Source organism: Rhopalosiphum padi, chromosome 3, assembly GCF_020882245.1.
Source record: "Rhopalosiphum padi isolate XX-2018 chromosome 3, ASM2088224v1, whole genome shotgun sequence".
NCBI classification, from domain to species: Eukaryota; Metazoa; Arthropoda; class Insecta; order Hemiptera; family Aphididae; genus Rhopalosiphum; species Rhopalosiphum padi.
Window position 1 is genome coordinate 79,730,405 of NC_083599.1, and position 13,297 is coordinate 79,743,701.

At 27.0% G+C, this 13,297-nt stretch overlaps 3 protein-coding genes across 3 annotated transcripts; 1 reads left to right on the forward strand and 2 right to left on the reverse strand.

Moving 5' to 3' along the window:
* Positions 1 to 669: 669 nt before the first annotated feature.
* Positions 670 to 4,004, reverse strand: LOC132926012 (uncharacterized). The gene is made up of 5 exons (XM_060990363.1): positions 3,702 to 4,004; positions 3,461 to 3,616; positions 1,927 to 2,365; positions 1,613 to 1,845; positions 670 to 1,548 (listed from the first exon to the last, which is right to left on the reverse strand). Exons 1-5 carry the CDS (start codon positions 4,002 to 4,004, stop codon positions 670 to 672), a joined length of 2,010 nt encoding a protein of 669 aa, XP_060846346.1.
* A 1,791-nt stretch (positions 4,005 to 5,795) lies between these two features.
* Positions 5,796 to 6,389, forward strand: LOC132926013 (uncharacterized). Its single transcript, XM_060990364.1, has one exon. The coding sequence runs from the start codon at positions 5,796 to 5,798 to the stop codon at positions 6,387 to 6,389; it is 594 nt and encodes a 197-aa protein (XP_060846347.1).
* A 2,461-nt stretch (positions 6,390 to 8,850) lies between these two features.
* On the reverse strand, positions 8,851 to 12,468 carry LOC132926014 (uncharacterized). The gene is made up of 6 exons (XM_060990365.1): positions 12,309 to 12,468; positions 10,933 to 11,084; positions 10,602 to 10,808; positions 10,089 to 10,285; positions 9,854 to 9,993; positions 8,851 to 9,386 (listed from the first exon to the last, which is right to left on the reverse strand). Exons 1-6 carry the CDS (start codon positions 12,448 to 12,450, stop codon positions 8,851 to 8,853), a joined length of 1,374 nt encoding a protein of 457 aa, XP_060846348.1. The 5' UTR covers positions 12,451 to 12,468.
* Between the last annotated feature and the right edge of the window lie 829 nt (positions 12,469 to 13,297).

The window sequence follows — 13,297 nt, forward strand, 5'->3', positions numbered from 1 at the left end:
GATAAGATAAAATACAAAAAATTTTGATCTAGATAAAAAATAGATGACAATTTAAATATTTAAAATAATTTCATTAAACCAACAATTAAATTTATATTTTACTATTGGAAATTATTATACCTATCAATGATAAAAATCTTAATTAATGTTTAACCAATGGCCATTCTTATTTACATAATTCAAAGATTAATATAAGTACAATTTGTGTTTTAAAATTAATTAAAAGTTAAACAATGAAACTCATTCAATTAATTACTATATCTCATAGTATCAGAAAAATTAATCAATTTTGAAGTTTTAATTGCTAACAAACAACTATTTCCAATAATAAAAAAAAATTATGGAAATTTTCCATAAACCATTTTTAAAACATTTATATTGTGTTTAATGACCTTACAAAATAAAATTATAAATTAATAATTAAATAATATAAAGCATAATAATTCTTCCAAACAAATCTCTTTTTATTAATAACATAAAAATTCCAAATTAAAATTTTACATAATTTAATATTTATAGTAACAATGAATATTATTTAAATGATTAATATGTATAATATTATATTAATAAGTATAATATTACACTTAATACATAATCAGTTATCACTTTTCAACTTTAAAATAAGACCACAAAAAAAATGTATACAAATTAAAACAATTTTTATGAGTTTTATTTGTTAAGTTGAAGACACCTACAACAAAGCAGCATTTCAAAAGTCTTATCGTTTAGACGATTTCTTCTGGGTGTCATTATTTGAGACCCACTACTGAATAAGCGTTCGACAGGTGCAGAGGATGGGAGTGTTGTGTTATATTTAAAAAATATTTGTTTTATTATTGAATATGAATCAAGAACAGTTAAATCTTTATTGTTAGTATTTAAATATGATGAAACTTGATTATTTACAAAACTTTGATTTGTTTGGTTATCTACATCTAAGTTTAAATTAGAATATGAGGAACTGGGGACTTCAGATAAAATTTGAAAAAAATCTTCATCACTACTATTACCGTCCAAATGTTCTTCTGTATTGAAATTATCGATTGAAGAAGAACTTATTAAAATGCATTCTTCTAAAAATATTTGTTTGCAGTAATGTTTATATCTTTCAGGTACCCATGTCAGTTTGAATTTAGGATGACTAATTGCAGATAAAATATATGGCTTACTTTTCATTTTTTTTAAATCAATTGTGTAATCAAATCTCCTTTCAATGCTACTTATTATTTTCAAACATAAAGTCCTACAATGTATTAAGTCATTCATTTGTATCATAAGAAGTCTTAATGCCAATATAGAAGGAGCCACATAGCCTAGAAAACATGACTTTTCACCCTGAAGCTTATCTAATGATGTTGCCAGTGGGCCCATTACTTTGGAGTACTCATCTAAGAATATCCATTCATTTTTTTTTATTTTACTTAATTTTAACTCTTCAAAAACTAAAACCAAACTATCTTTATGAGAAACAACCTTTTGAACTGCATTGTACATAGAATTCCATCGGGTAACAACTGGCACAGGAAATTTAGTTACACAAGTCTGTGACTTTATCCGATGCAACAGTGCTTCTGCTACATAAGTTCCAAAAAGAAAATAATTTTTTAAATACTGTTTTTGATATTTTATTGTAAGCATCTTGTTCTATTTTAGATATGTCAGTTGTAGCTATTAAATTTAAAGAGTGAGCGGCACATGTAATATGTCTTGGCAAAGAAATAGAATTAGGGTCAAAATCCAATGAAGAAAAATCAATTATCTCTAAACTGGGAATGTCGGAATCGTTTTCTGAGTCTGAATTATTTATAATTTCGTTATCACTATCGGAGTCACTACTAATAATACCTAAATAATTTGGATCATTAACATTTTTAGTATTATTAGTAGTATTAATATACTGATTTGAAAATATGCGAAATGCTTTACCAAAATTTGTAGCGTTGTCTGTTACAATATGTGAAACCTTTTCACAATTGATTTTATAGTCTTGCAGTATTTTAGTTATTACTTTTGAAATATTTAAGTGTGTATGGGAGCCTTTTATCCTTTTACAAGCTAATACATACAAATGTCGGTTGTAATTGGTTTCATTTATATAATGACACGTCATTCCTAAATAACTTTTGTTATTTGAGCTCCAGATATCAGCAGTTAAACAAATAAAATGTTGATTTTCAATTAATTCGGTCAACATCTTTACATAATACTCATATTTAACTTTTAGTTCATTAGCGATAACTCTCCTATGTGGAAGTACAATATGTTGAGAAGTTAAGCCTTGAATCAAACGTTTAAAAGATGGTTTCTCACAAGTTACAAGCGGCTTCATTTCTTCAACAATATAATTGAATATCAAATCCTTAACCTGTAACAAAAATGTAAAATATATATTTTTAACTTTTTAAATATAACAGCCCTTAACCCTTAACTACACGCGCTGGTGTATTTTGTACACCAATATTTTTGTTTATCTTGTTCTATTTTAGTTTTTATTTGTTATCAGTTATTCTCCTAATCTAACCTTTTCTTATCTAATATGTAATAGTTATTAATCCATTTCAGTCGTCATTTGATGTTTGTAGCCGCACAAACAAGCTCCGTATAAAATATTTTTGTATCGGTGAACGAAATACACCGCGCGAGTAAGATATTTTTGCTTTTATCAATTATAATATAGTAATAACAAAAATTTTTTTTATTCATTTTTTTTTTTTATAATTAAATGTTAAACAATATTAAGTAGTATTTTGTTCTTTTATTAGTAAATAAAGTCAAATATATATGCAATACGACATTGATTTCTGCGTAAAACAAATTGGTGTATAAAATACACCGCGCGTGCAATTATTGAAAAAAAAATGGCGCGTGTAGCTAAGGGTTAAAATTGTGTGTAGTACGAAAAGCGAAGTGAGTAGTACAAAATTTAAAAGTGTTTTATTAAATTTAACCATTATAATATATTATGAAGTATGATTTAATTGCTTCACATATTATTTTTTTTTATCTTAATGACTTAATGGTTTGTTTTTATTTTTTATTTTAACTATTAAAGATTCTCTTTATATTCAAATTAATATGGTAAATAAATTAACCTAAGGTTTATATTTTTATAATCATGTTAAATGTAGTTATACCTTATAAGTTACTAACAATGCCAACATAGTTGTACAGCGATAGAAAAAAGTACCTATATGCTTAGTGTTTTTATATCAACTATCAAGTATCTTATATAAGTAGGTATTTTAGCATTACAAAAATTAAAGGTAAAAAAAGTGCCTCTCCCCCCCCAAAAAAAAATGTCTGGGTACACGGAACTGCTTCTACCAATAAATATTATTAATTACTTAGGCACCAATAAAAAGGTGTCAACATTTAAACCTACTTCATCTCATAAAATGGTTTATTGATCAATATTTACAAAATCTATGACTACCATTCTTATTTGAAATAATATATTTACCGAACTACTATATCTTACATTTTTTTTTGTAATTTCAGATTGATTAAACGATAACTTTGATTGTTTTAGATTGTTTGTACTGAGTTCATCATTCGCTCTTTTCTTTTTAGCATCTTTTTTGGTTTGTACTTTAGACATCATAAAACTATGTTTAAGCTGTAAAATTAAATAGATAATATTAATTATAAATATTATAGCAATAAATATATAAATAAATACCTAACAATAAAAAAATAAGTACCTTTATGTGACTGAGGAAATTTCCAGTAGATGTATGGCCATTAATTACTTTTGAGCATGTAGTACGTTTAGCTGAAACTTTAATGCCATCGAGTGTAACAATTTTATATAATTCACCGTCAAACAAGTATGACATTTTGCACAATAATTGTTCATCAGCGGATTCAGTATTAGTATTTTCATTTGCATGCTGTACTGTAGTAGGATCATCCACGTTTTCATGTTTCAATGACAGAGTATTACGCACTTTTTTCACCGAGGTATCCGTACATAAATCCACTGATTTAATCACGAACCGTTTCATTTTTATAATTTAATTTAATGACTAAAATATCAACGGATATCACAAATGAAAATAAGTAGCAATATGGAACAGATTTCGTAATATTGTATACACACAACCAGAAAGTGACAATAACAAGTCGTATAGACTATACGACTGATTACTGTTTAGTGATTAGTACCGAATTACCGACTTATAGCAAAGCACAATCATGAATCAATATTATGATATTATTAGTAATAAATTATTACTAATGTTTTCCCGCGAATAGTATAAAATACCCAGTGCCCGTATATAACGTCATATTATTATCATTGGCATAATAATTTAATTTAATATTGGTCTATTTATAGAGTGGGCATTAATTTTTTCATGTTATAAGCTTGATAGTTCTATATTATGATTTATAAGTTATAACGTTCGTAGATTATTTTTGTTGATCCTGTTTTTATTATATTTTACATTATAACTATTGAAATTATTTATAAAATGGACTCCATAGTCCATAGACCATAATATTAACTTGCATGCATACAGGGCGCTCAAAAAAAATATCGGTTTACACATAATATTATCTAGATAATTACTAAAAAGATACCGATTTTTAATCTAAGATAACCCTTAGATACATATTTAAATTTTCATCTAGATAAGATAAAAGATGAACAAATACTATCTAGATAAATTTATCTAGATAAGTCTCAACACTGTTCGTGATACACCCGATTTAATTTTTTTTTTAATTAGTGTACCTTATTTTTCGTTCAATTAGATGGATCACAATTCGTTAGCTCATTTAATAAAAACAATTTTTATCATATTTAATCTTTTATTGTTATGCACTGAACGAAAATTCATTAGTTAATTCAATAGGTAATAATAGTGCATATTTTTTATGAATATTTTCCGTGTATAATCAATATATTATTTCTAATCAACTATAACCGATCATATTTAAAAGAAGAAAAAATATTTTTCAATATTTCATTGAAATATTTCAAAAAGAATGAAATTTTCAATTTTGAAACATTTCAAGTGATAATAATATTCATACATTTTTTTTTAATACATAGTTTAATAATATTTCAGTTTGTGTCTTCTAGCCAAAAGCAGATGATCATCAACGCGTATAAAACTAAATTATTGGCAAATCCCAAACTTTCAATACGACAGGCGCTATCACTTCTTTCCAAAGAATTAGGCATTGGTATTACAACTATTTCCAACACGCTTACAGAGAGAGTATCGCAACTTTAAAACAGTTTCATCACCTAACAGAACGAAAATCTTTAAAAATGTCAATGATAAGGTTGATGATTTTGACAAAGAAGCGATACGAAGACAAGTTCATCAGTTTTGGGTGAATCGTGAGTTGCCAAATTTAAATAAAATTTTAAATGTTGTGAACGAAGATGACACTTTACCGGACTTTTCATTAACAACACTATGGCGTCTTTTAAAGTCTATGGGTTTTAAATTTACAAAACGAAGACGTATTGAAAATGACGAAATTCGGGCATGGCGCAGAGAATATATCAGGGATATAAGAAAATATCGAGAGGAAGGCCGACCGATATATTATATTGACGAAACGTGGGTGAACGCCGGGGATGTAGCAATAAGGGTATGGCGTGATACTACAGTAGAATCGAGCCAAGCTGCATTTTCTCAGGGTCTTTCTACTGGAGCAGCTAACCCCACTGGAAAAGGGAAACGGTTAATAGTGTGTCACATCGGCTCCGAAGATGGATTTGTCCCTGATTCATTATTATGCTTTAGTCGAAGAAAAACACCAACGACTATCACGATGAAATGATTGGCGATAGTTTCCGTGATTGGTTAGAAGGCGTTTTACCGAGGCTTAAAGAAAATGCGGTTATAATAATGGACAACGCGCCATACCACTCGGTAAAGCTTGAAAAATGCCCGACTACAAACTGGAGGAAGGCTGATATCGTCGAATGGCTAGAAAGCAAAGGAGAAGTTGTTGACAAAAGTATGATAATACCGGAACTTTTAAAAATTGTGAGAAGGATAAAACCGATGTACAACAAATACGTTATCGACGAGATGATTTCACAACAAAATAAAACGGTGTTAAGGTTACCGCCTTACCATTGCGAGCTCAACCCTATTGAGTTGGCTTGGTCTGTTGTGAAACGTCACGTGAAGTCCAACAACAAAACCTTTAAATTGCCCGATGTGAAAAATCTTTTGGTTGAAGGAGTTGCTAAAGTGGACGCTGAAATGTGGAAGAACTTCATTAGCCACACTATAAAAGAAGAAAATAAGTTTTGGGCTTTAGATGAGACAATAGACGATTTGACGGCTGAGCAAGATAGCATAATTATGACCATCGGAAATAGTGACACTGAAGATGACGATTTCGATCTTTTATCAGATTGAAAGATAAAATAATGTAAATATTTGTAAAATTATAATTCAATTTTATGTAAATTAGGTATTATTGTAAATATTCTTGTAAATTATTATTGTAAATTCTATGTTATGTAAATTATTATTGTAAAAACGTATTTGTTATATTGTGTATATAATTTGTATGTATGAAAATGTATTGTACATTATAATTATGCAACCATTAAGTTAATATTAAATAATAGTAATATCAATAAAAATAAATCAATAAATATTACACGCCGATCCCTATAACGCAACTGTACACGACCGCACGCCACACCGGTCAGGTATTTACTAATTATTAATTGTAAACAAATTATTTGAATTGGGTGTATACTTGTCGGCAAACTTTTATCGGCGACCGTCGTGTGCGATCGATGCCTCGTTTCAACGAAAGTGGGAGTAATAGGCCTCGGGCCAGCTGAAAGCCGTCAGTCGACATGCGCGAAACCGGTATGTTCTCTTTTGAAAAGAAGTATAGTCAATTGTATTAATTGTGATATAAAATATAGACACGATCACAACAAAACTGAATAACGTATTGACAGTCGTAGTCGTCGCCAAATCCAAATATAGTGAATAATTAATAAAATCTAAGCCAGGTATTATAATTAATACCTACATTGATTATAAATAGTACTATATTTTATAATCAATGGTACCTAGTATTATTTTCCAATCAACATCTCAAGAGGTATTATTAAAAATATAATACGAATAGGTATCGTACTTCGTGGCTATATTTATCAATTTTCGGAAATTTCGAAATCATAATCAATATTATATATTTATTAATTATTTCTCTATTTCCTACCTGGGCACCTGGCTACCTTACCTATCTTAAAAGTTAAAGGTTTTAGTTCACACATATTCGTCGACTTGTCAAGACGTACTGAATTTAAAATTTAATGTTTCACGTAATCAAGTTATGAATAACAATTGTTTTTTTTTTAATTATTTTTTTTTGATTATTGTGTAACTGAGTAATTGTTTTGAAGCTGTTGTTCATCGTACATTTTGTAAGAACCTACTTATATATTTTTTGTTATAATATTCATAATACCTATTTATTTATAATATAAATTATTTATATATTTTATTATAAATAACAAAAATCATTCAATTCTTAATTTTGAAAAGCCAGTGGGTAGTAAGTGCACCCCTTCGCGGTACCTATATCTCAGTTAATGTTTTTCTTTAAATTCTATTAAGAAAACTTACTGTTAGGTACATTAAATTTAACCTAATTGTTATAAGAATGCGCCATGTAGAATTGCTCTGTGACGCTTGTTTTAGTCATTTAAAATTGATCCAGCATTCATCACATGACGATAACGGTTATTTTGCCAAGACAACAGAATCCGACGTAAATCATATTATGCTACAAAAAATTTTTTAGTTGTAGTGGTTATATAGCAAGAAAATAATTTTTCTCATTTTAAAAACCATATAGTAACTATTATAATTTTATTATAAGAAAATGTCCATTTTAATGACTACTTATCTTAATTTAACCATATTTTCTCATTTTCCTAAATCGAATTTATAGATGATTTTTTTAGATCAACCGAATCTGTAAATTTAGTTTGATTCTTCGCTCTAGTCAATAGTGATTTAAGATAATAATTAGGTAGATATGTTTTTAGTAGATCTACCGTACTAAATAAATTTGTTAGGTTTTTGTTTTTATGAAATTAAAATTATGTGTTTTAATTGCTAAACATTTGAATTCAAGTTAATAAATTTGGGTATTAATTGAATAGCTTTAATAATAAAAATAATTTTTTTTTTTGTAAAAATATTACTTGTTTTCTAAGAAATATTAGATTTATTTCTTGAAATTGAATTTATACCCAAAAGTTTTACTACAAATTATGTTTTGAGCAGATTTAATAATATTTTATTAGTTGTAAACTATATTTTATTTTAAGAAATCATTTCTTACGTTAGCAAGAGTTATAAATTAATGGGTAATTTTAATCAATTTAATTTAGTTATTCAATTTATATTAAGTTTAAGAACTAATAATTTATTGTGGAATTTAAGGACTGATAAAATTAATATCAAATTTACTGTTAATCGTTTTAAGCGAAATAATTATAAAACTATACAATACATCATATTTTTTAATATTTATGTATGATATAATAACATTACATAGGCAAGTATAAAGTACAATGCATGATACCTAATAATTAAATAAACATATTTCTGAGATACATATATGTATATTTTAGAAGAGAAGCATATACTTGACTTTAATTTACACTGGGCAAATGAGATAATGAAAATATAGAACTATGTCAAATTATCAGAGTTGTAAATTATTTTGAACACAAATAGCCAATAGGTACCTTTTACTTGAATCATCTTTAAATTTAAATTTATATCATATTATAATACATGACTTGGTATATTAAATAAACAAATTATTACAGACTACATGCAGTTATGTTAATAAAAACATTCGTTGAAAAACATCAACATCCCCGCGGCATAAAGGACATCTTACAGGATATTGGTTCTCTAAGACCCCAACACATGTGGTACACAACCACGCATGTCCACATGGCAAAACAATATATTGAGCCACATCTTCTCCAGTTGTAACTATGTTACATGCCATGCAGACACTTGGCCTAATTGGGTGATTTGGTTCAGGTTCTTCATTTTGTTCTCCTACAATGTTTACCGGAGGAATTTCATCAATGTCATTTTCAGCTACTTGATTATCATCCGACTCTTCACCATTTTGAATACCCAGTGCCCAATTCCTTTGCGTACGTTCATAAGTTGCACTACAATGAGAGCATGTTACCAAAAATTGCCAAACACTCAGTATACCAGCTTCATGGTGTTCAGTTGCCCGTTTGATCCGCTTGGAATTTAATAGGTATTTTGTTTTTAAATTTCTCGTAGGTTGTAGGCCATTTTCCAGCTGAGTAACCATTGTATGGTACTTTACACTCAGTGCACATATTTGACCTAGTAATTAAAATCAACATAATTATATTATTATCAATAGAATAAATATCTACTTCTGATTCAGATCAATTTATTCTGTATTTCTGTACTATTATTATTGTTATTTCTTAAAAGATTTACTAGTTAGTCAATATATACATATGTAAATTAAAGAAAAACAATACTAATAAGAAAAATGAAAATAAAGGAAAATTGGCTAATCACAGTAGGATAGCAACAATATTGTAGAATTAAATAATTAGATGTGTCAGTACTTTTAATATTTTGTATTAATAACAATAACCTTGGAATGTTTTTAGAGTTTATCTTCCAAATCACATGTTGTACATGATGCATTTAAATATTTAATCTAACTATAAACAGGGCTATATGGCATTTTAATAAAATATAAACTATTGATTACATGGTTAAATTTACTAAGAATAAATTAATAATTGTATTATTTATATTAAATGTAATATATTTACCTAGGAAAACCCATAAATTTGGATGAGTGACGGAAAATTGGTACCTTAAAGTATTGTGGAAGCTTTCAATATTATAATTTGTCCTTCTTGGGACGCCATTAACTGATAAAACGTTTACACCAACACGTCTTATCCAATAACTGTAAATATAATAAAAATATAAGGAAAGTTAGTTAGTTTAATTTTTAATTTTAATCTGTTTTAATTAAATTAAATTTGTCTAGAATTAAATTACCTTTGGCAATAGTTGAAAAGGTTTGGCATTGGAACATTATGATTGGTAGCATATGCTTTAATGAGCAAAAACCCTTGCTCTATTTCTGCTCCCGGCAATAGAGGCAAACACATGAGCATCCTCAAAGATTTTAATGCATACTGATTTGTATTAACAGTTGCCAAATAATTGTAGGATTTCATTTTCTTCCATACAGCCTAATTAATAATTTAAACAAAAGTTGGTAAATATTAAAAAAAAAAAATTACAATAAATATTTATTTTTACAATATTAAATAGATTTAAATTTGTCAACTTCATAATTTTGTTTGAAAATAATGGTACGCCAAAGATGAAAATAGGACTAGTGTAAGTATTAAAAATATGTGTAACTTAATTTAACTAATTTAATATAATTCAATTTTACCATTATAATAACAAGTGAGTAATTTAAATATATTCACAAGTTATTAATTATGGTATATATTTTTTTTTTATGTAACATGTAAGTGTTATTAAAATTATATTATCGACCTGTTTGTGATGAAACCAACATCCCATAACTCTTGTTCCTCTTACACCTAAAGAAGATAGAAGTGAATCTCTTAGGGCTGGTTCAAAATCTGTTATTATAACGTCTGGGTTAAGGTTAGGAAGTAGATTTGCCTTCATAAGGTCTAGAACACATTGGTAGGAATTCCTAGATTTTAATTCCAACAATGCATAAGCAATTGGTATAGACTGAAAAATGTAATTAGACATTTTTTATTATTTATTAATTAGGAAAATTAATCTTGGTTAAATTACCATAACATTAATTAATATTAATCAACTATTATTTTAAATTGTACAAATTAACACTTACAGAATTATTGATCATGCAATGAATGCTTAGAAGCTGGCTACCCATATTTGATGAGACTACTTTAAAAGTTGCGTCTGCGTGAACTTCAGTGATGTTGTGTAGTAGTACTGTGTTTATTAGTTGAGGGCATGCCAATATAATACTGTATTTGCCTGTTTTTGATATAAATTATATTTTAATTCAGTAAGTATAATACTCTATGTATTAAGTCATAAACTAAAAATGTATTTATCAAGAAAAATAACTAAAAATTAAATGTGTATCATACCATCATATTAATAAATTTCATTTTAAATTTAAAGTTAAAGGATTAGTAGTAAATCACACAATTTTTAGACTAAACTTGATGTTTTTACCACTTATGAATAAAATTGTTCATATTTTATTTAAAGTTTCTAATTATTCATAATAATTATTTTATAAATTAAATAATATATTAAAATGTTTTATTTGTAAACAGCAGAAATTTATGGATATATATAATATTTTTTTGTTTTAATTGTTATTTTATACTTTTTTTTTCTTGTGGTATCGCCTCATGGTAGTGAACCGTTGGCCCCCAATTATTTAATGCTTGAACTTACACATTTTTGTAAATGCATTTTGGAATTGTCGCTGAACTTGTTTTTAATGTTTATAAATAATTAATTAATTTGTATTCATAAACATAACTTTGCACAGTATCTTATTTAAGTTAAATCATCTCCTAGTTCAATCTGAACCTTATTAGCATATATTTTTTTTAACATAATATTATAAAAGTACAATTATTTTAGAAACAAAACATTTTCTAAATTACTAATGGTTTTTATACAAAATGGATTCTGGAGATTCTCCAATGCATATATCTGTTAATAATTAAAATATTTTATTTTTTCAATTATATTTGATGAGGGGCATATTTCAACATAATCCGGTCCTGTAAATATATATTATTTGAGCCTGATTATTCTATTTTTATTGAATGTATTAAATTTGTTTACAATATACACTCTTCAGTCTTCAACTGTTCAAAATTACATTTCATCAATGCTAGCTAAAAAAAAATCCATTTATATTTTTCAATTATTATTACTAAAATTACTAAAAATTTGTTATTATTTTATATTTAAATATTATTTAACTTGAATATATAAACATATTAAATACAAAAATACCATGTGATCAATTGTTAATAATATTTAATCATCAATTTATAAATCCTCTTTTATGATTTTAAGTAGTGGCCCCTTGTTGCAATGAATAATTTTCACTAATTTAATATGGCTTAATCTATGATGGTGACATATACGATAATAAGTATTTGCTATTAAAGACTACATTTTAAATGTTTTAAGATTTATTAATGTAACTCTAAACTAATACTATTATTTTACCTTCAGGATCTCGCACACATCCACTAAATATGGAAGAACCACAACATGAGTATCTTAATAACTCCCCATTATCAAATTTTATGGATAACTCGTGTAATGTATGGGGCAAAGAAGGTAGCGAGGATCTCCTAGAAAAATGCATAATACTCTCTGCAGTCGACCAAGGTATAGGCCGGCGGCAACTTGGTGCCTAAAATATATAGTTAACAATAAGAAGCCATTTATATAGGTTTATTTTTATTTAAAGCATTTATATTACCTTAGAGCTTCTTCGTCATATATTGTTTTCAGAGGCAGGTTTTCATTTTTGCCCGTAGTTTTAATGAATTTCTAAATATTTTCACCATATTGTCTTCATCATTTATATTTCTCGTGTGTATAATAGAATGAGATTTTAATTCTACAATTGAACCGTCTTGATTTTTTTTGGCAGTTCCCGCACAAAAAAATTCCTTTGATTTTGCACATTTATAGTAACTAAAAATATTTTAAATTGTATTCAAAATGATTTTTACAATTATATACTTTGAATTTAGTAAAAAAAAAAAAGTATACTTACGTAATTCCATTTTTGTGGCCATTATTTTGGTATTGATAACCATTATGGAACATGATGTGAAAAAATGTATGGCGATTAAATAATTTAATTAATTAATTAACTGATTTACTGACAAGTAAATTACTGGGATGTGCACAGAGCAAAATCTTGTGAAAAAATGATTTAACAATGGTTTAATATTTAAATAGTGATGTGTAGGGTCCGGATTTTTATGCATTTACATATTTATAACGAGTGTATGCAGTTCAACGAAAGTAAGAAATGTGAACGATTTGTGTAGCAGAGAATGCACAGAAAAAAGTTTATTTTGCATATAAATGCATATTTTAGGTATAAAAGCATATTTGAAGAATTTTGCATAATCAAGCATATTTTGTATAATATAATAGTTCATTAAACCAATTATTTTATTTCTATTTCACCATGGAAC